The sequence below is a fragment of the Magallana gigas genome, chromosome 9 (genome assembly GCF_963853765.1).
Source record: "Magallana gigas chromosome 9, xbMagGiga1.1, whole genome shotgun sequence".
Lineage (NCBI taxonomy): Eukaryota > Metazoa > Mollusca > Bivalvia > Ostreida > Ostreidae > Magallana > Magallana gigas.
Window position 1 is genome coordinate 9015682 of NC_088861.1, and position 25781 is coordinate 9041462.

General features: G+C 35.0%; 1 protein-coding gene across 6 annotated transcripts in view; it reads left to right on the top strand.

The window, feature by feature from the left end:
- Nucleotides 1-3028: 3028 nt before the first annotated feature.
- Nucleotides 3029-25781, top strand: part of LOC105340480 (SAM and SH3 domain-containing protein 1) — a 41810-nt gene continuing 19057 nt past the window's right edge. For 2 of the 6 annotated variants that reach the window (XM_066071681.1, XM_066071682.1), the window contains exons 1-6: nt 3029-3638; nt 10576-10719; nt 15279-15401; nt 15897-15955; nt 21299-21348; nt 24551-24583. In XM_066071681.1, coding sequence (XP_065927753.1) covers nt 3174-3638; nt 10576-10719; nt 15279-15401; nt 15897-15955; nt 21299-21348; nt 24551-24583 — 874 coding nt within the window. In that variant the 5' untranslated portion in view covers nt 3029-3173. The remainder of the gene's footprint in view (nt 3639-10575; nt 10720-15278; nt 15402-15896; nt 15956-21298; nt 21349-24550; nt 24584-25781) is intronic. The other 4 variants (XM_066071683.1, XM_066071684.1, XM_066071685.1 and 1 more) reach the window with 3 other exon arrangements.

The following is a 25781-nucleotide window of genomic DNA, read 5'->3' on the forward strand; positions in this document are numbered from 1 at the left end:
TTCATACATTTTGTCAAATCTGGTTTTTACATACCATTATTGTCAATCTTAAGATACCCCAACCGAATTATACTTCTTCTGTGCCATAATTTTCGAACTGAAGTAAAAAAAAAAATCATTATAAATGGAAATTTTAAATGAATAAAATGTCTTTAAAAATATTTGTGAGTAAACTAAATTAAATGACCTTATAGTTGGTTTTACGAATTTTTCGATATATATCATCTATATAGTAGAAGTGATGGGTCTGCATGCTACGGGGCCATACAACGTAAACGCGCTCAAAAATGAATATTAAACTACGCAAAAAATATCCATGTACATACATACGTAAAAAATTTCATTTCATATATATATATATATATATATATATATATATATATATATATATATATATATATATATATATATATATATATATATATATATATATATATATATATATATATATATATATATATATATATATATATATATATATATATATATATATATATATATATATATATGAGATTTAATGCTCAGTTACCTGGATGGAATGTTCATAAAGATTTCATGCAAATAAAAAATATTACGAAAGAAATTGAACATTCCCGATCAAATTAAAATTGGATCTTTTACGCTCTCTTATAAATTTGATATATATGTATGTCGCCGTGAGGATCCTCACAACGACATACCAAATACACTGGGGCATGAAAAAACTACAGTCAGGCAACGCGTGGCATCGGTTTTGAAAGGGAGAGAAAAACTCATCCAAAAAATCTTTACAAGTTAAAAAAAAAAGGCAAATTTCATGATGATCTTAACTATACCTATAACTTCGGTTTTCAATGTTTAATATTTTCCTTATTTTCACTCCCAATTTCTACTTACTCCCAAAAACCCAAAAAGTATGGGGAGGCAGTGGCGTATTTAGAACTATATAGAACGAAGTATATGCACCAAATAAGGCGAGGGGGGTCTAGGGACCGCCCAAGGCCCCCAGTGGGTCCAGGGCAGCGTCCTGGTAGGGGGTTCAGGGGGGCGAAGCCCCCCGACGGAAAACGGATTTTGTGTTTTAGAGAACACCCAGGAAGACATTTTTGGCACTTTTCGTACATAAAATTTTATGGGTTTTTTAAAGATTTTTTTCGTGATAAAAAAGGCCAAAAACACTTTTTAATACAATCCAATATTGTTTTCACCAGCGGTCTTTTTAAGCGTAATCAAAGTGAATGGCGGAAAAGAAACGGGGGAATAACATAGGGCAAATGCCCATGCGGTTTCATTGTCATGTGAAGTACAATTTTAAATTCATTTTTAAAATCAAATCTATTCAAATTTATTATAATACAAGTTTGCAAAAGCTCAATTTCTAAATAAATTCAGTTTTTATTATAATTAACAAATGATAGAAAAAAAATATTGCTTAAATTTTGGTGGCATCGAACCCACATAAGGTTAGCTAATGTCTGGTGCATGCTCTAACCTCTGAGCCATTTCATACACAACAAAATAATTTGTTTAAATATTATGTGTGCCTTTGGCCACGAATTTAAGGACTTGAATAATTTTGTTCAAAACGTTCATTTGTTGAGAAACAAAATGATATTTTTATTGAATAGTGGGTCATTTCTCCAAGTTTTTGTTGATTGAAATCGCGGTGTGTTTTCCATTAAACCTTATTTAGATTATGAGAAAAATATGGAGCAGAGACCCACTCTATAAATGAACAGACCTTAAAGTTGTCAAAAATGACACTATTTGGAGGTTTTGATAAGTATACGTCCGTTTGAGTCAACATATTCCAAGTTAAAAATTGATGACATGTTTAATATATATTGTTTTGAATATTCTTTTTTAAAAAAATATAAGATTTATTGATATTTTAATTTTTCAGTATCTTTTCCGTCCTTGTATATATATTTTATATGCCTTATCCACCCATCAACTTATAACAAAGCTTTTGTCTGTCTCTAGTTTAGTTTACTATTAAAGCGAGAACATTAAGACTTTGTAATTGAATGTCATAATTCAAAAACAGTTGCAATGGTTATTTTAAATATTTATAAGAAAACAGAAATATTGCTTTGTTTTTTAAGTCGTACATGATGTTAAACGAAGTCAAGGCGTCTATTTTTATTAGCCGCAAATTTGTCAATGATAGTTGAGATTGAAAAATGCCCCGATCTATGAATTTCAAATGATTTTAAAGATTTCATCCAAAGTTCTTCCTTTCACTGATTGACTGCGCAATAATTAGCGTCATCGATGTCACATATTTGTGACCTCAAGCAATCAAACATTTGAAATAGGAAAAATAAAGATATTTGCTGGGTTTTTGTTAATAAAATGTGACATTTGAACATTTTTTATTTTTGGTCTTAATATAATGTGTAGGCACGTGCCTTAAAAGTACCTAACGGCAACTACGCCACTGGGAGGAACCCCATGACAATTAATTTCCTACATGCATTTAAGAAAAATGTTGGCAGCAAGAATAAGTGTGTGTGTGGGGGGGGGGGGGGGGGGGGGGCAACAATAAATTTTGTGGGTTTAAACAAAATTTACTGTTTTCGTCAAACGCCTATTCGAACATTTCAAAAGACCACAAAGGTGGTTCGCACTTTGTTGGAGTTATCTTTCTTTTACTAAAAAAGAACAATTATTTGTTAATGTCATGAATGTGTTAATTGCGTTAAACTGTATTCTGATGATAGATTGAATATCCTAATATTCATAAAAATTATTATAAAGAAAAAGGATTTAAAGAAAGGAGATTTCAATATCATTTCCACTGAATTTCTCAAACTCAAAATATCAATAAGAATATTTTTCACAAATTAAGAATTCCTTTCTGCACTCACAATCATATATTACTCTATACATGTACATTGTCCTTTTTATTGTAAAACTTTGAACAAGAACATGAAGATTGTAAAAAAAAATTGATTGCTTGACTGAAAATGAAAGTAGATTAATTTTTTAACAACACGTGCTTTTGTTTACGAATTTACAACTCCTCGTTCATTGTTAACGCGTCGAGTTATCAGTGGACAGGTGCGCGCGCAATCTGTTGTATATCGAGCGCAATGTGACTGGAAAAGCATTCAGTCGGTTCGACGTTTGTGAGGTGAGCATGTGGAGTGTGCCTATTTTATTTCGGAATATTTAACTCAATGTGATCGAAAATGACCGACAACATAATTGAGGACTGGTTGAAGTCCATTAATTTGGAAATATACACCGAGGCGTTCATTGATAACGGTTATGACGAATTGGAAGTCTGCAAGCAGATCGGGAAGCCTGACTTGGATGCAATTGGTGTCACCGATGAAACTCACCGACAGATCATTCTGCAGGCTGTGACCAAAATCAAAGAAGAGGGGGCCACATCTGTGTATTTTACTCTAGAGTCCGCCGAAGTGGCTGTCATTGATGCAAATCTGACCGAAAAACAGGGACCCTCCAATCGCCGAAACTCGGCCAATGTTGAACCTGTTAGGGCCCCCTCCCGAGTGTCTTGTACGGGAGGGGGAGGGCCTGGGCCCGAGGAGATGGTGACAATTTACCCCCGGGCACAGCTTAGAATGATTGTCAGGGATAAATTAGTACAGGACAACATTGATTTGTTAAGTCCACCTTACACACGAAGAGTAAGTATAATTTTTTTCTTCATGAAAATTAAAATAGGTACATGTACATGTATAGTCCTACAAAGAGTTCAAATTATAATTTAATGAGAAGATGAGGAAAGCACACTCAGCTTTGTTGAAACCAGCAGGTGTCATGGTTTTTGATGTTGGATACATTGCTTGGTGTCAAAAGTGTAACTATCTTGTGACACACAATTATTTATCACCCTGTTGTACCGGTTTCTTTCTTCCAAACCTGTTGACAACAGAACAAAAACAACAGTTTAATTTCACACAGTGTTGTTTGCCCACCTAATAACTTCCCCCCAGGGATCACGCTGATCTGTCAAATTAGAAAAATCCCACCTGTAAAATTGACCCGTGATAGCTAAACCTGTATACCTGCCAATATTCTACTATCGGTAGAGATAGTGCATGAAAATACAGGAGTTACTTACATAATGACTAATCGTGATTGTGACACTATATCGTACTTTTAAAACCATATATGATAGATCTGTTTAGGAAATGACTTCATTTGCTCCCACCTGTGTAAATCAAGACCAATGAAAAAAAAAAACGTGAAAAGAGTTGAGAACAAGAATGTAGTTAATCATAAATTAACACAATATTTTTACGATCACCTCCGACGGTTTTCATTCATATTTTAAGCTCTCTCTATTACCTGGGGGAAGGCTTGTAATAATTACCAGGTACACAGGTCGACTATATCGAATTGCAGCTTTTAAAAACACATCATGGTTGTTTTGTGCGATGTCCCCCTCGTTTCGAATCTCGTTTATATTTTTATTTAGGATTTAAAAGCTTCAGCTTTTGATAGAAGTATTGTGATATGAATCCACATGTATCACACCCAAACTTTAAATTGTATTAATATGCGGAAATGCTCATAATACTTTTTTTTCTTGTTGGTAATTTCTTTGTGGTGTGATCCAGATGTTGAAAAAAAAAGAAAATTATGTTTACTAGGTTAATGAAATCTTTTATAGTTATGGTAATGAGATAAAATTAATAATATAGCAACCATGGCAAGTCACTTTCATTTGTGATGCTAGTATAAATGTGACAAAGGGAAATTTGATATTCCCGTTCTCGTTTTTATGGGGGGATATAAATGTACAGATACATTAAAGTCATTCATACAGTAGTATATATATGAGTTTAGTTTCTATAAAATCCCTGTACTGTAACGGAGAAATTTAATGCAGACTCTTTCGATCTTAGCTCCACTCACTGAGACAGACAAGCTGGCAACCTGCACTCTTGTGTAAATAAATGTAGATGGCATAAACAAAAATACATCTCATCGATTGTACTTGGCCCATTACGAGGGGGAAATATCAATGAACAATTGGCGCCAGAAGCGAGGCAATTGTTGTGCCTTAATGGTTGAAGAGTATTTACTGACCATAACTCACAGTAGCTATTTAGTTTACTTAGGTATATTTAAAAGGTTTGGTAGGTAAACATGATCGGCCGAGTTTCAAGGGTACTTGGTAAAACGACACTCTTGTTTTGTGTCCATGTAATATACATGTCAATAGCAATTGGATTTTCGACTCAATGGTATTACCTCGAATTGCATATTAGAGTATCGATTAAATTAAAGGTGTTACTGGGAATGTGACAAAGCAGGGATATTTGATTGAATTATTATGTAAATCTTATTCCAGATTCAGCAAATGTTCTCTATGCATCGTTATTAATTTAGTTTATCTGGAATATAAGCTAGCTTATTCAGCCAAAATACATAATTCAATCACTTTTTCAGAGGGGGTCATATATAGGGGAGAAAATTAATTTTTGCATGATAAAAGAGCCATTCTTATTAATTGAGATGATAAATGGCCCCAGTAATGTTACACAGTTCACAACTGTGTTACGGTTATGGACCACGTTAATTTTGGGGCCTGGGGGGTCAGTGTTATGACAGGTGCTTGTCCTGACCTAATTTGACACAGATATATAAATTGATTAGGTCCATCACCTCGTGTTATCTTGACCATCAGGGGCCCTGATTAGTGTGAAAGTTTTAAATCACATTGTGGTCAGCTAATGTGGTTCTTTTGGTATAACACCCCAAGGCAGATAAAAATCAACCCCAGATATCTGCAGCCACCGATGAGATGAGTAATCCATATAGCCCACATTCTAATATGCGTAACACTGTAGTGAGACATTGAAAATTCTTCAGTCTCTAAATTTTCCCACCACAATGCAATTAAAATTTAAAGCCACAAAACCATGAAAATGTGGAGTATTTGCTACCCTGACTGAGGTTTAACACCACAACTTGAATTTTATAGATGTATTGAAAATTTGAAAACAGTCTGTCTTTAGGGCCTTTCCAGAGAATGCAGTGGTGTATGGGAAGCGCATTGTTGGAACTTTTAAATGCTGATCAATTTTTAATGTCACATTTCATGTGGTTCAGCTCTCATAGTTCAAGAAGTCTGATTTGGTAAACTCTCATTTTGAACTGTATTATGGATAGCATTGTGTCTTTCTTTATTATCGTTTTGCTGGGGATTGAGCCGTATATTGAATTATGTTTTCTCAAGATGTTCAAACTTTATAGTATTGTGCTAAAAAATGTGTATTTAGGGGTTTGTTTCCAAATTTTATGAGACCTTTTAGGAAATCAAATTACAAATGTTTAATTTGCTCTCTGTATGTTTTAGGGGGGTGTTGTAGATTTAAAATGTTTGCAACCAATTTTCCCCCACTTATATCTTCAGTTGTTTTCTTTTTGTTTTCCAATCTCAAGTACAAATCGACTCTGAGGGGAATATTTACAATCACCGAGCAAGAAGGGAGTGTAAAAAAATATTTGGTTCTATTAAATGCTGTTACGTGAAAGGGAAAGGGGAAAAAAAAGCTAATTAGTTTTGTGAAACTATTATTGATTAAGTAGAGTCTTGCTGTTTGGTCTTTAGAAGGTCTCTAGAGGGTTGTGATAGGATGCATGATGGTCTGATGGAAACATCTTGTTCTGTCTGTCTGATGAACCCAGCACCATGCCTGCTCTGTTCAACTGTCTGGCTGAGCAAGAAATTTGGGTTGGAGTGACATTTTGGTTGTGAATAAATCACTTTCTTCCACTTTTAGTCACTGAGCTTAGTAATATTTCCATGTATTTCAATGTTGATATCCTTTGGGATTTTGTGGCTCAGTGGTCCAAGGTTGTTTGTGCGAGTAACTGAAAGGTCACCTACCGGTAGTTCAAATCCCACAGTGGTTTTCCGATGCAGTGTGTTGTCTCATAAGTGGTCTCTACCCGATCAAAGAGAGCTTCAAAGTAGCCCTGACCTGAGAAAAGGCAATTGCTTCAGGGTCTCATTCGGAAGGGTATGCTCAAATCAATGTATTTTGATTTGGTATCAATATGCTCCCTTGATGACCATTCGGTTTACAAACGAAAGAAAAAATCTCATCAGTATTACTGCACTTGTGTGACTTCTTTTTTGTTCAAAAAGTTCCTCTTGACTTCAACTTAACCCACATATTTTTTTTTATAAGATGTATTTAAGGTCAACTTACAGTGTTTGTAAGATTTGGCAAGTGTTGTGTAAAAGTTTAGGCGAGTTTTTATGAGATTTGAACAGGGGCTTCTGTCAGTGTCACGATTGCCAAATAGAAAAAGCTGCTGATAAATTGAGGGTCCTGATAAAGCCTTGAATGGTGTAATGGGGGAGGGCTCTACCTGTATAATGAGTCACAGGTAATAATGTGACAGGTACCCCATGTTTTTGCATTCGCAGGTGATGAGTTCAATGAAGGTGCCAAGCACAATTTTGGCCGTGTTCCTGTATAATTGTGACATTTCATTGTAATGTGGGCTTTCGGCGGAAAACTAAAAAAAATTAATAAGGTCATTTGACTCGCTGGAGTCTTGATGAAGTATATGTGTGGTTTTATGTAAAAATTATGCCTACTCTTGGAGTGTTGACGCCCATGTTTTTGTTCTGTTTCTAATGTGCTGTGATGACAGATGCTTGCGTAGCCATATTTCCCCAGTAATCAACTATTTCAGAGGGTTAATTTCTTGCAGTTAATACCATGTTAGCTGTTAATTTGCCCATCCCCTGTGCTAATTATCATGATTAGGAATACCCAGTCTCAGTCAGTGCTTGCCACCTCTGCATAGACTCCCATAAATTCTCTGCTTAGCGCACTGATACATAGAGAGAGAGAGAGAGAGAGAGAGAGAGAGAGAGAGAAAAACTTCCAAAGTCAAGGGTTTCTGATCTGCCCCGCTACTCACAAAGTTTGTGAGTAGCAGAGCGGGATCTTAAGCCCTTGACTTGGGAGATGATAGAGAGAGTGAGTCCGATGCCATTTTTTATCTTTGTTAAATAAATGGACTTTTGATACACCAACGTAGCCCAACATTCTAGAATTGATTTTGCATCACAGAAGTCTAATTGCCAGAGAGTGTGGTGATAAGAGACGTAGCTTTGGGATGTTTTGATGGGGAAAAGGAAACTTTCCAATAGATAATACATCAGCTCCCAAAAAATGGATGCTTATTTGATGCTTTCTCAAATGCTAGACATGCAATTCATAGAGATAGGATAAAATTTTGCACTGTATTTTTGCACTATATTTGAACTTTCTTAGTGTTAGCTGACATAAAACATGTTCTGAATCAGTTGATGTCTAGGGATTGCTACACAATGTGATGAGGAGAGAGAGAGAGAGAGAGAGAGAGAGAGAGAGAGAGAGAGAGAGAGAGAGAGAGAGAGAGAGAGAGAGAGAGAGAGAGAGAGAGAGAGAGAGAGAGAGAGGAGAGAGAGGAGAGACACAGAGACACAGAGACTTGGCCAATAGATGAAGTGAGAATGAGTAAGAGTGTAGATTGTAGAAGCAGGTGTCCCTCAAGTCCTTTCCCCCCATTCTTCAATAAAACATCCCTGCAATTAAAGCAAGTCATTGAATTGTAATGAAGTCATTTACAGAGCAGTATTCTTACACAGAAACCTACATAATGCAATAGCCGCCATATACTGATGGATGTATAGGCTGCTGAGTGATTTGATTTTGACTGAAGGGTTATATAGAAGATAGTTTACAGTGTGTGTATACATATATTCAGGAGATGCTGACCACCAGGTCAAGATTTGATTCTGAAGATTAAAGCCCCTCTGTGTGTGGCAAAGATGGTTCATTAATTTTTCTTTCAACAGATACTAACTGTGTATATACCTTCCCTCACTTGAAACTGATTTCTCCGAAGCATCTGCCTCAAGTATTTGTTTAGGGTATGGTCATCTTTTTCTTGTTGCACTATCTCTAGAACTGATTAAACTCATCCTCAGTTTTAAAAGATTAGGAAGGGGGAGGGCCAGCCAGGGGTTCTGCTCATGATTATCTCCCCTGAACTTGCACATTAACGCCCCATGGAGAAAATGTACTCATGCTATGAAGATCAGAGAATTGCAATCAGTGTTTCCCTGTTAATTAAGTTTATTGTTTGACCAAAAAAATCAGGATATGTGTCTGGTATCTGATAAATTTGAGACATGTTTTTTGAAACTGATATAGGATTTCTGTTGTTATTAAGCGTTATTAATCGCAATATTTGCTCGGTGAGAATCGTCAGACAAGTGAAAGAATTACCCAGGCTTATCGTGCCGACAGAAGTATCAACAACTGTGGACAAGATAAAATAATTCTCAGACAAGATCACGATTAAAGCTTACAGCTGACACGGTTAGTCTGGTGTCTCGTACTCTTTTCAGTATACATGTATTAAGCAGGTGTAAATCGGGCAAGTCTGGTGAAAAACGAAAAAAGCAACCGCCCATAAAAAAATTCCATTCTTTGAGAAAGAAAAAAAAAATTCGTGTTTTCTCTCCCATTTTTTAAATTCCCTCCATAATGTTGATAGATAAAGGGTATTAGAATTGCCGAGTGTACAAATCAAAGGGGAGTATCCTCATGGTGAAATCGTTAAATGGTTGAATAACTTTCCGCTCATGAAATTGATGTGTAGACATTACATCAGCGAGGCGACTATCTGAATGGATGTCATGTTTATTGTGTGCCGTTGTAACTAAAAATATGCGCGGGATACAGAAACCAATCAATTGCATCTCACTTCTCCATTCCTCTGGGTTGAAAAGTTGCCCAAAAATATTTTCTCTGAAAGCTTGTTACATCTTCAGTAGAGAGAGAGAGAATCAAGTAATATACTTTCTTCTGCAGCCAAAGAGGAAAAATATGGCAACATTTGATTAGTGATTATACAATACCTTCACTTAATGATAATTACTTCTTGTGAATGTTAATTAGTTTTCCTGCTGTGTTTGCAGTCAATAGATCAGTATCCATAGCATTAGGCTTTATTTATCATTGCTGAGCATGAAAAATCGTGTCTTCATCAGATAAATTGAGCAGCCATTGTGATAATGCTATATATATATATGTGTACTAGTAACTAACCACATTTTGATGGAGGTTTTGGCAAGAAAATGAGCAAGCTGAAGTGTGAAAGGATATTTCTTATAAAGATGTGTTGGTATAAAAATAGTGCTTATGTAAATGTGGTCCGTTTCATAAGTGTATCTATAGTTTATTTAAAAAGTTGATATGAAATGATCAATTTAAAGATCTATTAAAAATGATTCAAACATGGCAATGGGTGTGGTATTAAATTGAATTCCACATTGAAAATTGCAATACAGTGGATCTTTGCAGCTTAGAGCCATTACAAATAAACATTATGATATGCACTATTCTTGAAAGAAGAGGAAAGGGACACTTAATAAAGTTAAAAAAAAAACCCATTAAGATCAAGGAGTATTTAACTAAGCTTCACTTCAGAGTACCATATTAGATAGCAGTGTGGCAACAGTGCTTACTCGAATATGATATGACATGCACACAACAGCCCACTACAAACACTAGAGCTTTAATATTTTCTCCTTTTTTCAAGGACTGGACTCCCTGTCACTCCAGCCTGATGACCTTGGCAGCTAAGTACGCCATTCAGTTGAGGACACGCTCGAGTGATGTGGTGGAGAGACTGGAAGAGCTGAGGCAGTGGGTGCTACAGAAGGATCTCCACTCGCACTACACAGTAAGTGGTAGTGGTATTATGGCAGTAGGTGGTATACTGGCGGTTAGTAGTATACTGGTGGTCATTGGTATACAGGGGGTTAATGTTAAAGACAGAATATGTGGTTTACTTGTAGTAAGTGGTTATTTCTGATAGTAGGTGATATACCGGTACTAGTAGAAGGTGGTGTACTGGCGGTTAGTGGTATATTGGGTGTTAATGGTTTACTGGGGGTAAATGGTAAATGAGGGGCATGTGGTTTACTAATGGTAAGTGGTATTCTGGCTGGGTTTAGTGGTGTACTGTGGTATTAGTTGTAAACTTTGGATAAGTGGTATAGCAACTGTTAGTAAACATGTGGTAGCGTAAGCAGAGTTCTGGCATGATAGTGGTATACACTATGATCCCCCGATCCCCCACTCCATTCCTCCACCATATAAACCATCCACACATCCACACACAGACCAAATGTTGCAAGCAAACAATATTGGTACATGTATTGTTCACAACTGAATTTTATTTTATCATTGATATAAGATGTGATAACTTGTAAATACCGTAGATAAATATTTGAGTACAATCAGCCTGACCTCCATTTGCTCAAGTGTTACATTCCATCTCACCAAAATAATTATAAATATCTTCATAGGAGTTTGAATCGCATTGCACAGCCATGATAATTTTTGTAAATCAAATGATAGATACCACTTTATGTCTCTCATTACCCACAGGGTAAGAATAAATATTTACGGAGAAAAGATATATAAAAAAGATACATTTGATTATAAACATTGAGAATGAGATAGATGCCACATTTTCTCTCTTGATTTTTATCATTGTTTACTTGATGAAAAATTATGGGGAGTTGATTGGTATAATAGTGCCATCTTTGATGCATCAAGCTACAAGCAACCGGAAAGTTTAAAGATAGGAACATGAGAGATAAATGTTTTCATCTTAATAATCAATTTTTAATGCTTATATTCAAATTTTACTCTCTTTGCTTATTCAATGAATTTTTAAAAAAGAAGTTTATTATTTACATTCATCAATATACAGACCCAGGTGTTTTTTCTTGCATCATTTGAAAAAAAAAAAATGAATCTGACGTGTCTCAAAATAAAGGAGAGAAACTCAGACTGGAATTTTGTTAAAAAAGAAAATGGAAGAAAAAGAGAAAACAGCTTGCAGGCTTTGGAAATAAGATGCTATGTTGTGTTTCCAACATGCATTTAGAATACACTTTTGTTTATCTTTGTATCTATAAAAACTTTCCTCTGTTTATTCTTCATTTATTCATCACTTCCACTATCTATCATTCAGTCTCTCTGTGACCCTCTGGCTATCAGTGAAGATTTTTTTTCTTCTGGTCTTTGTTTTCATTAAGGAATAAATTCTGAATTCATAAACATGCATTTACCTTGACAAGAAAAGAAATGCTGCTAGGAAAACCTTATATTACATTAGTATTAATCCTAAAGAACCTCCATAAATAAAGCTGAGGTGTTTTTATTTGTTCATTCTGTATGATACAATCTTTATGTCCTTATTTTCGTGTCTTTAAGGCTTTAAAAAGTTAAATCTAATTTTAATTAGGTTATTATTTCCTTCTCTGCTGAACTGTTGTGTCAGTTTATAAATTTACATGATTTAGTTACTAAAAAAGCATGTCAGATTTTTTAAAATGAACTTGTCAGTGAACCTCGCTCCATAATATTGGGGAGTAATGGGGTGGTTCACGGGAATGGGGGGGGGGGGGTTATGTTTCATAATATGTACTCTTACATCTAATGTCATGTCTTAAACCAGTACCATATAGATCTGATATCTGGAATACAAGCTTTTAAATATTGTTATTATTCTTTCTCCACTGAGGTATTGTGTCAGTATGTAGATTTAGAAGATTTGATTATCCTAAGTCGGGTCCAATTTTTAAAATGTACTTTATCTGTGAACCTTCCTGCTTGAGGATGGGGGTTACATTTCATTTACAGGTGCTCTTGCACATGCCCTCTCGTCATAAACCACTGTATATAAAGTACATGTTTATCTTCTAATGAAGTTAAATTTGTATTTACTATGTATATTTACTATATTTGGTTTCCAAAAAGGTGTCTGATTTTTAGAACGTACCTTGTTCCGTAGATTTTAGGAGATTTTGGGGTTGGGTAAGGTGATGGGGGAGGGTTATATTTCATATACTCCTGCATGTACCATCTTGTCAAAAACCACCATACTTGGATATAGATTTTAAGGTGGGGGATGGAGGGGGGGGGGGGGGGTTTATGTTACATATTCTCTTGCAAATACCCTTCTTTCATAAACCACCATATAGATCTGATCCTTTGATAGAGTGAGCTCACTGACACAGTCAGCCTGGAACCAGAGCGATATTGATTGCATCTCCCAGCGCCAAACTCTTCCTCTCTTGTTGACATTTTTTGGCCCATTGCTCCGATACAAGGCTCGCTCTAGGCTCGCTCGAGCATCTCTCGCGGAATGGGATACTCTGTGGTCTGCGAACTGAATACGCTTTATGATCCGCTATCTGGAATTGAGAGGCAGGACTGGGGATTGAATGGGATATACGCTTTCTCTGCGCACTATACAAGAGCCTGAATTAACCAAGGTCATATAGCTCAGTTCAAAAACTGACATCGAAATTCATTTGATACCTGCACTTTTAACTTTTACCGATTAAGATCAATATCATCATACCTACGTTAATCGGATTTTAGTATATTAACCAAATTAATTGAAAAAATTGGTTGGAAAGACAAATGTAAAAAACTTGACACATGTACATACAGTGGGTTGAAAAGGAGATTGTTGGTACAGCAATTTTAGCCACTATCGTAATTTATCAACTGGCCAGTCCTTTATCGAGGTTAGGACGAGTGGATAGGATGACAATGAGCAGTCTCTGTGTTTACAGGGCTATCTTATAATCCAAATGTTTCTGTATACAGGTCCATATTCAGCTGCTTATTAGAGATAATCTGTGTGTAGAAGTGTGTATTGCGAACCCGTTATCCACAGAGACAAGAGGGGTATAATCATTTATGATTATTTGCATAGAGACACAGATATTAGACCACCCAGCAATTTCACACAGCTAGGGGAGGACGAGCTAGCAAATGAGTCAGGTTTAATTTTATTTTTTGTTAAACTGTTCGGAACTGTTAGGAAAGAACAGAATCGAGAATATCTGGTTACATTTTATGGATGTATTTTTTTGATTACTGAACATATGACAAGCTGTTACTAAACATTAAGGAAACTTTGAGATACTGGGGTTTGAATGAGAACACAGGGAGGGGGAAGGAGGGGGGTTGAAATGTGAAGGTCAAACTGAGGGTTGGGGAGGCTGTGTGGCCCAGAGTGCTGATGATTTGGGGGGAAGTTTTGGACAGGTTTTAGTGATGTATGGGCACTTTGAGGGATGTCACATGTGCATAAGGGCAGATTTATTGCATCTAAAGTAGTGGCTTTATTAGTTAAGCAGACATCCCTTTGATATGCAATTACAAGCAGATGTGCAATTTGTTATTTGAAAAGAAAAAAAATTTCCTCCTTGAGATGGAGTTTCCTTGAATGAAAATAAATCTTTCCAGGGATTTGAAGATGTGGAAATGAACTGTAAAATTTTTATTAGGAATGTTAAAATTTGTAGAAAGTAGCCTTTGCATTGAAACCGTTAGACAATGTTAAATAGGGTGTAGCCATGTTTTTGTGCTTTGAGACATCACAGTGGTGCTGAAGGGGTCGTAACCCACATAATGCCCACATTAACACCATGTTAGTGGGCTTTAAAGTGGCATGGAAGTACCACAAAGAGTTCTCAATAGCCATTAAATTATCCACTCCATTCAACTGGTTTTTCAGGGCCAGAAACACTTGTATAAACTTTTGCCGAAATTTGGTATCCCCACCAAATCAAAGAGGCTGGTCCATTTTTAGCACCTTTATGCAAATGAGGCCTCTGGAACAATTTTGTTCTGTGTCTTAATGGGTGCATGGTCCCAAAATCTGAGAATATAAAAATTCTTTGTTTAATGATCCGGTTACTGTTAATAGAAACATATCCCTCTAAGGCTGGAGTTAAGAGAGAACTCTCGACTTGTGCATGCTTCAGGGCGAGAAGGCTGAAGTGGGGTAGAATTCTGATACCCTGACCTGAATGGCACGCTCCTTAATCAGACGAGTTAATTCTGTCATGGGGTTAGATTGTTCGGGTAGTTACAATGCTATCGGATGTATCAATTACCCTCCATCGTCGGTTCATCTCGTCATAGTGTCTCCGTGCTCTCTAAAACTCTACCGCGAGGTGCTCTTGTCTGAAACGTTGTTCCAGGTCTGATTCAATTAATTAAAGAAAAAAACCCAGCCCCCACCCTCTTTTTGTAGTAAAAATCCTGCTGTGAAAATGACTTTTAAAAGTTTGTGCTCTGCTTTGTTAATTATTGTTCATACAACATTTGTAAACCTGTTTGTTTTGAGCCAGTCCTGTTATTAGGCACCCCATTGTGTAACCTTGTGTCACATTTCCCATGTGTCTTCTATATGTTTTGTGTTTACAGGCAGTTCCTACCTCACCCTCGTCATGCTCGTCTGGGACCCCCAGTCCTGGGTGTTCAAACCTCACCCCCCATCATGTGCCCTTCCAGGGTAGCATACCCCCAGCACTTCCCAACTGTCCCCCTGTAAGTATATGTATCGTGGGCTGTATCGTGTATCATATTTTTGTATCGTCATTGTATCTTCATCCTTTGTGTAATGTCTAGAATGTATGTACACCTGCGTCGAGGGTGACAAATGTATTGCATGATAATCAGGTTTTTACATTATATATCTATTACATTCAGATAGACAATAGGTAATAGTGATTCATGCATACCTTACCATCTTACTCAGCTTATATACACACTGCATATTTAGAATATAAAGTTTTTCAATTTTTTTTTTTACGTAATTGTGATAATTTCAACGATCATGACAGAAAAGAAGTGTCTTGCATGTTTAACAGTACATGTATCATTTAAGTTTGATTTTTCTTCACTTTATCCATCATCAAGCATATCAATACATGTATATGCATGTTATCTTATAAGAATTTTTATGTTGAATGGTTTTGAAAATAAAATAAATGGAAGAAACTTACAAATTAGTTATAAGATTTTTTTTTTTTTTAATTTCAGCCCTCTACTAGTCATATGGATGGAGACAGACTTGTAAAAGTTCACACCTTTAATTCCAGGTAAGTTTTTCACCTTTCGACCTCCCTATTGAACTGTCTGTGTACATGTGCATAACCTCTGTGTTACAGGTATCGTCTCAACATTTTGAGAATTGGAAAAGTCTCATCCCCCTATACATACAGTGAATATCGCTTCTCAAATTGAATATTACTAAGCTAGTTCCCAAAGGGCTCTTGAAACACCCAGCAATTAAATTTTGATATTCTTTCAAATCGTTCTTGCATTTAAGAGTTTTATTATGGTTTTTTTTTTCTCTTTGAAAGTTTGCATGCATCACACATTGTTAAGCAATGAAAAGTTCTGGTCTGTTTAAATCTCTAAGGTGGGAAAAATAAATATCTGCTGCTCCACCGATTAAAAAATTCTTCACAGTGAAATAAAATCATAAAGAATGGAAAATTCAATGTCAATACTTTATACTTATAAGTAGACTATATAATTTCAATTTTAAAATCACATTTTTTGATAATTATAGTAAAATTCTGTGTTACATACAAACATCAAAGAAAATTATTGATTCATTGAAAGATTTCTCAATGAACAACCTGGCTATCTCATTAATTTTCTTTGGCACTTTAATTAGGGGATCTTTGATAAAATACGTAGACCATGTGTTATTCATGGTAATCAAAATGTTGTCAAAACATGGTTCTCTATTTAAAAATCAGGACATTTGAAGGGGAAAAGAAGGTAGACATACATAGAAATGAGAAATCAACACTGGGAAGTTCACTTTTATTGGACTCTCTCAGATCTTTTGTTCTAATCTCCATATCTTTCTTTTAGGCAATACATATTTGCACTGGCCTTCTCGTAAATCAAGATAAGGAAATGATTATCTCATACAAGAGATGAAATGTGTCCAAAAATTTCTGTATGATGTAACTTTACTGCCATTATAAATCCTTTTCTTGAATATTTCTTTGTCATCAATGACTTCACACACCCTGTTCTTAAAATGGCCACAGGGAAGTTTAAAATATTTAAAACCAAAATGCCAATAGAATTTATACTTTTTTCATTGATTTTTTTTCAGCTATACACATGTAAACTGCAAGATAAAAGTCATTATGTCATATTCTATGTCCTTTAAAGAGCCTTTTAAATGAATTTTTCAAAAGTTGTGAAACTAAATCTATTTGAAGGGTAACAACTAGCTAATTAGAAAAAAGAAAAAAAAGGGAGGGAGAGGTCTTACATTGTAACTTAAGAGGAGAGGTCCATGATAGGGTACCATTTGTGTACTTAGTTTAAAATGCATGAATGAATGAATGAAAAAAGAAGTTAATGATGAATAAATCATCATGATGCTTGATAGACAAAATGTTTCAATGATTCTTATAATAGTAATATAATAATCTGATTTAAATGTTGAATGAATGCCCTTTCTATCCAACTGTTTTATCATCATAATCACTGAATAATTAAGCAAGCATCATTGGTGTTCTTCAGGGTTACTCCTTATAGACAATGTTATCTATTATTGACAGAGATAAATTTGTGATAATGTAGGCCTGAGGTGACGATCCACACAGATCAATGTATAACACACGGAGTATATATCAGGGCTTGTTACTGCGATATCCATCTTATCTGGGTACAAGAAACATACATATCTTACACTAGGTTTTACACGTCCACATGAAGTATTATGAGGACATGAAGTGCGAGGAAGAGATTCCAAATGTCATACAGATAAATGTTCTATAGGATAAGAGTATACCTTTGATCTATGGTGCATACATGTATAAAGTAATAAAATGTTTAGAACTGGGCCGTTATATGCATTCGCAGGTAAAAAAAAAATCACCTGTCGACGTAATTTGTAGTCTGCATGTGTAAATAGGGTATTCTATTAGATAATGTTGTTCAATTGCTTTATTCAGGCAAGCATGATTAACTTTAAATGGTTTTGCCAAATTCACAAGTGGTCTGAAAGATTTATGCATATAATTTCGAAAGAAGAGAAAATTTAAAAAAAAAAAGTAGTTAGAAATTTTAATGGTAAACTCCACTGGTTTGTGTGGGGAAAACCTAAATGAAGACAGACATTACAGAGTAGTGATAACTGCTTTTTCATGTATTCGTCAAGTGGAAGTCGGGGACTACTGATTGGGTGTTTGACTTCAAGAGCTGATCAATGACTAGGGTGTGAAACCACTTGTCTCAAGAGCCTGTAAATTCTTTATCAAGTGTAGACATCACTCCTGCATGCTGCAAAATGAGTTTTCTGTGAAATAAAAAAAAATCATGAAGTGTAAGAGCCTTATAGATCCTTTGTAAAGATATAATTAAAGATAAGTATTGGAGTTGGTCAGAATGATTGTTTTCTCATAGAGGGCAAAAAAAATATATACCGGGTATATGTGAATTTGACTTTGTGTTTATTTAATAAGAATGCCAACAATTCCTTCTGTCTAACTTTGTCCTTATATCGACTTTTAAGTTTGATAACAAGTCCATAAGTTAAAGTTCAATCCCTCACCCACACATTAAGTGCTTGATATCCCCATTTTGTATATCAATGAAACTGAAGAAAAATATTTGTTTAATCTCATAACAAAGTTCTTTAATTTCTCTCTCTCCTTTCAGTAGATATCTTAGGGGGATGTATATACATGTATAAAGAAAAACGAGTTTTCAAGCACTTTTTGCACAGGCATTAAAATATTTTCACAGTGATAATTGTAATTGCTCAGGAATTTTTACTTCATACATTTATCGGGAATAAATCACGAAATACAACTGTGAAGTCCTGGAGGGGCTTTTCGACTATTATACCTATGTATTGTGATCGGAGGTAAAGGATTAAGATCTATCACCCGAGCACAATGCATGTTGAATAGTTCTAATCAGTACAAGTCCTGGGGGCTGTTTAGATTTCGGAATCTTTAGTTGTGACAGCTCTTCTTTCACTTCTCTGGATTTTATTTGTGCAGGGAGTTAAGTGCTAATGGCAATAAAATCTAAGCTATGGAATATAGATCCTTTCTTTTTTTTTGAGCTCTCTCTCTTCTAATCGTGTTGATAAAAAGCAAACTTGATCGTGCCAATTATCTATAATGATCGAGTCTTGACAGTTATTGTGTTGACCTGGACTGATTAAGCTATTGTGAATGTTTCTCACAAATCACCTCAAAACTTCAGACATGTAGATTCTTGGAATATATTCTGTTCTTCTTTGAAATGCAATAAAAGAGATTCTGCTAGACACTTAATAAATGTCAAACGAAAATGTGATAGTTAAATGTAACGCAATAGTAGAGATTATTAATTATTCTTTCATATATGGTGTTTAGGTATTACAAAATTCCCTTTGAACATGTTTCTGGGTCCATAAATTGGTTGGATAATTTAGACTTACTGGAAGTTGTTTCTACAAGTACAACTAATGGTAAAGTATCTATAAATGAAAAAAACTATCATCCTTATACATTAGAGAACCAACAACCTACTCCCCTATAGGCCTGTATTATAACAAAAATAAATTATTTATCAAACGTGTAATGTACATTTATTGACAGAACTTTCTTATAAGAGCATGTGCAGATACATTAGTAACATTACTACCTTTTTTCCGTGAAAGCATGTCTAATTTTCTAAATCTTTTCAAGTTATTTAAATAAGAAACAAACATAAGTCATTTGCATTTGTTGATTAGCGGCAGCTTCCATCGTGCCACATATGCAAATCACAAGGCCCTGAATCTGTTACGGACGGCCTTGTTTAGTGGTCTGTATAGTGTGAGCTCATTTAACCACAAAGACCGTGGTCTTCTGTTAGCGAGGGGCAGCAGCTGATGCTAACAAACCTCATAACAAGGGGAAACAATCTGTTACTTTATTGAACTTGTGACCCTTTGTCTGGTACCCCGACCACAAATCTTTAAGTGGTTTGTACAGTACCTTAATCCACTTATGGTGGCCAGCGATGTTTGGACACTATGGAACTCTGAAAGTCATCTGGAGAAGTTATCCGAGTCATTGGTGTAAAATTACCTTAAAATTGCCCGGTAGACAGGCCTTGAATCAATTCTTCTAAAGTTTGTTTAAGTGAGACAAGAAATTATTTGACTACTCTGTAATAGTCCAGATGTTAGAGTTTTCAGAGAATTCCTATATTGGTACTTTCTAAAAGGATAAAGCCTGTTGATTTTTGCTTATAGTCTTAAGCAAACACTTCTGGTGGCATGCAGGTAAATATTTGAGAAGCACATTCCATTATTGCAGATGTTCTAGTGTATACATTTACTCAATAGATTGATACTGTGGTGCAGCTTTTGTTCCTCCCAACACTAAAGAGCAGACAATAAGGTCTTTGAAGATTACATCAAACAAATTGTCCAAAGCTGTTCAATTCTGTATCATCCTGATTGTGTCTTTAGTATGTCTGAGGATGCACAGATTCTGTCTGAAGACTTATTCCCATCAATAGTCTGTCTCCAGGAAATGTATCAATAAAACCCAAATCCCTCTTTGTTTTGGTGAGGACTTCTATCAGTTTTTGGCCCTGCATGGCTTTAGGCAGTGTGGAATTTCTTCACCGTCCTGATTGGATGTTGCCATGGAGTTTTGCAAACCTTGGTGGCAAAAAAAAAAAAAACAATAGAAAAAAAAACACGAATTGCATCCCAATTAATTAATCATGATTTCATATTGTTTCAGTCATTATTGATTTCACTTCCCCCCAAAAAACCCCGTAGATCTTGGTTCATAAAAATCAAATAATCGGAGTCTAAAAGAAAATTTATGATGCAACAAGGGTTAGACTTTGGAAAGAGGCAAACAATTATGGAAGTGATTAGTTTGAGAGATAGGGGTAGATTTATTGTTGTTGTATTGTCGTTTGCGATTTCCATCCCAAGTTTAACGTTACTGGAGCCCACCAATAGAACTGTCTGGTCGTCAAATTCATGATCTTTTTATGACTCTCATTGGAAACAAAATGCAAATGAGAATGCCACCAATATAGCAAAAGTCTCCTCGTTTCGTATAATGCTTTGTGCCCAGTTGCCCACAATTGTGCTAAAGCACAGAGAGCTAGTTCACGATATGAAAAATTCAGAAAACATTCAAATATGAAATGATTCATTCTACATTTACACTGAACTCAAAACATCTCGCAATTTATCTGAAGTATTAAATTTTTACACAACTGCATTATCAGTTTACTGTAAAGACTACCTTTATATTTTTTTTTTTAGGTTTATATAAATCCCAATGAGATTTCATTTGTTTATATAAATCCCAATGAGATTTCATTTTAATATGATAAAAATGTATATGAAATTTTTATAGCGATTTTGCTAATAAAAGAACTTTTTTCTCTTTCTGTCTTTGCAGACAAGATGCGAGTCTTTACCAGGCTAACTACATGACCATTGGATCTTCTGGTAAGTCGGAGTCTTCTGCCAAAATATTTGCACTCCCAGTCTGTTGTTGAGCAATTCCTTGAATATGCATGTATGCACGAAAAGGCTTCAAGTTAATTGACACTATAACATGATTTTTAAAGTGCAGACTAGGTTGGGTAAATGCTCCATCGGTGCAACTTTTATTTCACCTTCTTTAGTTTTCCTTCTTTTTACCCCTGAGGAATCTCGATCTGCCGAAAAGTTTTGCAGCATTGATAATAAACAAAGTAAAAGCTTCCATCACTTCTTGTATGATATAACAATTTTGATAGGAATTTATTCTGTTTTGGAGGAGAGTTTTTGAAGAGGTGATGCTGGAGTCTTTGTAAGCACCAGTATCAAGCCAAGAATTTATATGGATAGCAAAGCTATAAAGATCTTACAACTATTGTGCTAGCCTTTTAGAACCCCCCAAAAATGCCATGCATATTTGATTTCTTTTCATTATACCCATGCAAAGAATCCTGTATTAATAGTCTCATGAATAGCTGTAATTTCATTTTACCAAAATTCATAATTTGATTTTGTACGCTTTTTTATCTAATGACATAGCTGTGTCTTGGTTACAAAATGTCTTGCTGTAGCTTAAGTTGGGAATGTATTAAATGGAAGATTATTTTTTTGAAAATGAATGCTTCAATGTCATTAAACAATATCTGCTTGTATAGTTTTGATATTAATAGTTACTCCCTAAACTATTTGAAACTTTAATGGAAACATTACAACATTCAATTAGCTGAAAATTATGACTAAAATTCAGGAAGAATCAATATGAAATAACTTTTTTCATAAATTTTTCAATCAGGAAATTTAACATTGTAGGTTTTTTTCTTATCTCACATCATAAGAATTCTGAAGTCAATGCATTGATATTTTTCATCATAGTAAGATGTCCCTTGCGACTCTGAATTCTTTCAATGGATTTTTTTTCTCGAACAATTTGTAAGGATGGGAAGAAATATTCTACATACAGGATTTCAGATTAATCCCTCTATTATTTGATGGAAAGAAAATCATCCGGAAATTTTTTTACTCAATCAATAATTTATGGATCGCGATAAATCGTAGGACTAAAGTTGCTGCGGAAGGCCTCTTTACCTGGTGCTTGAAGTGGAAGCGATGCGCTCTGCTAATAAGTTTTTTCACCGAAGCTCTCGGAAACAGGCTGTTAATGATAGGGAAAAAATTAATGGCTGGCATGTGATATTCCAGATATTTAGCAGTGCCATTGGATAGGATGAAGAATGCTTGAAATACAATATCTGCTTAATTTTTCTCCATTGAGAGGCAGTGACTATTCTGACGTAGTATTGAAAATTGGCGCTGTCTGTATGCAGACGCAATCTGAGGTACTTGTCGGCTGTATCGGCTAGCTGAGCTCTTCATAACTTCAGGAAAAATAATATTGATACAGAATTTTTAATACACCGAATGCTTCCTCTCCCATAGAATGCCTCTCCTGGGCAGCTGCTGTAGGGAGACTGTTGAATTCAAAGACTTCTATAGAATCAATACTAACGTCTCTTGTTGTGGATGGTCATTAACGTTAAAACCAAACACTTAGCCAGGGAAAACAGTTTTTATGTTTGTTCCTTCATCTTCTCCAGCCATCTCCATTTCCTTGTTTTGTTTCTAGGGTTTCTCTAAGGAGTGACTTTTCTTTACAGGAAGCCCCATTTTTCTCCACTATCTTTTTGTGTTGCTTGTCACATATAAGACCCAGACTTCAAATATGCTTTCTTGGGCTATGGACCCATTATTGAACAACAGCTTGGGTGTTAAAAAAAGAAAAATCAGTGAAATGAAAATCTTTAACACATTAGTTTCTCCGGTTCTGGATTGTCATGGAAACCAAAATGAATATACTTCTGTCAAAGTAAAATCAATAGATAGGACTTTACTGTCTTATAAACTTAAAAAACCAAACTGACAGAAAGCGAGTATTGAAATCTTTTGTTGTTCGAAGCTTAATGCCCTAGGAGTCATCATGAGACGATAGCTTTCTATTTGTATTTTATCTGTACAAACTACATTTATCAAATGTGTGGTACAGGGTAATAAAATTCCTTTGAACTTCATCTTCTTGTAGGTATCACAGTGTTCAATGTTTTTAGTTGCTACAGACAGGATCAAATGTACTTATAAGAAGAGAATTTGTACTTTCAAATTGGCAGTTTTGGCTACATGAAAGAAACTATAGAGATTTTTTTTTAAATGTTGCTACATCTTTGAATTATGTTGAGAATGTTGGCAAGATTCAACTTCATAAACTTAATTCATTCTTCAAATTTCACAGTGAACGTGTACAATTTTTACCCATTTTGTACTTATTGAAGCAATAACTGATAAACATGTCTTGAACACATTTTGGCCAGCTAGAATATGCAGAGAAAACAATTACTTTTAATTCATTAATCTTGAATATCATGACTAGAGACTAGATTCACTGTGGGGAATTTCTTCATTTTCTTGGCCTGTAACAATAGGGTTCTATAACATGAACAATGGTGATTCCTAATATGCTGTCCCTGATTAGCTGTCAGGGTTTCCCTCACCCCCAGCAGAATCTGGTCAGACATCATGTTTGTATCATTGGAACTGTCCCCAACCAGAAATCAATGGCCAAACCAGTTGGCAAATGCTGAAGTCTATAGCCTAGATCGAAATACCACACAAAACTAGATACTCTAGATGTATCACTCGTGAGTGTTATCTCTCATGTTGGATGGATCTAAATAAATTTGCTGCAGAAAAGTATTGACCTTATTGAGTTTAGCTTTTTAATAGGGAATTTATGGCTGTACATCTATATTGATCCATATCATTTTATGATATATGATACAATATGATACTATTTCATATGTCAGATACCTAGATATACATTTACACCCGTATTAAAATCATTAATGGTGACCTTGATCATGACATTGTCAATGATTTTATACAGTGTTTATTATAATATATAATGAAGGTCTAAGAATTTTCTCAAATTCATGTATTAATTCTTTACTAGTCAACTAATTTAATTTAAATTGGTGAAAGTTTTCTATATTAAACTGTTCTTTGTTTATTTGTACAATTTTGCATGACATAAATGATGATTTTGAATGCCTTTAGTAAACAATTATTTTACATATATACATCTTTTCTGTGGTGATGTGATGGTTTTTCTTTTCTACAGGTTTTTGTTGTCTCCCCTTAACTTCCAGTAGAGGTAGCCATTATTTGATTCAAACATGCATGCTCTCATTTTTCTCTTGGTTTGCCTTGTAAACATTTCAAACCTTGTTTGCTACATGGAATACGCTTATAGCTATCTATCAGTTTGCATGTTCATATTCTTCCACCTCTTTTATTATGCCTTCAGAGAATTCTCCGATATTCAAGAAGTATTCTACTTTAGTATTTGTATAACTTGAACAAAAGAAGTTGCAATGTTTAATGAAAGATATTTTGACCTAATGAAACAATATGCAAGACGACATATGGTTTCTTGGTCTATTAATTTAAAAGCCAATATGTAAAAAAACCTGTTATGGAAAGCAAATTTATTGAAACTTTGATAATATACATACATGTAGTAAGAATGTTAATTTTTATTTTTGTAAATACGGTATGTAAATTTGGTAATTTTGTAACCAAGGAAGATTTTGTCTAGAAATAATTTTATAATTTAAACAATCTAATTTTAAGGATGATATAGGCTTGTAATTTGGATTGCAAATCTTCTCTTGTTTTTGCTTTGTATCAATATAGACAGATTTCTCTCATGAGCATTATTTGAAAAATATACAGATTTTTCATCACTTCATAGAAATGTGTTGCTGATAAGATTAACAAAGATGTGCTTGATGATGCAGAATTACTATTAAAATCACACTTTCAGTCAAATGACACCATTTTTAATGGAAAGCTTGCAGTTTATGTTTTGAAAGGTGACTTAAGGCAAATTGTACAATGAGCTCTTATGTTATCTTTACCGTTCTTGCCTGTTAAAGCAGCTTTTAAAGTGACTAATAGTTTGAAACAGGCTTCGAGAATTTTTTTTACAGTATCACAAGCGATGCTTTTAAGTAATGGCAAACTCGACAGCTTGTTTCGACAGTGACAATGTGATGTTATAGGCTTATCAGTGTGTTATGTCTGATGTATGTAGCACGTTTCAGCCATTCGAACACCCTCCGCTCATCAGAACCTGTTAGGGTTACGTTTTAATGCAACTTCTAATACAGTTAACCTAATGTAGCCCCCCTTTAAACAGAACCAGGGGATGTGTGGACAATCGCGTCAGTGACAGGTTCTAACGACGGTTTTAGTGGCTCCGTATTTGATTTTCCGGCAACAGTTGACAGGGGAGTGTTTGATTAGGTAATCTGAAGACTCTTAAATTCCGCCGTTAATTCTGATTCTCG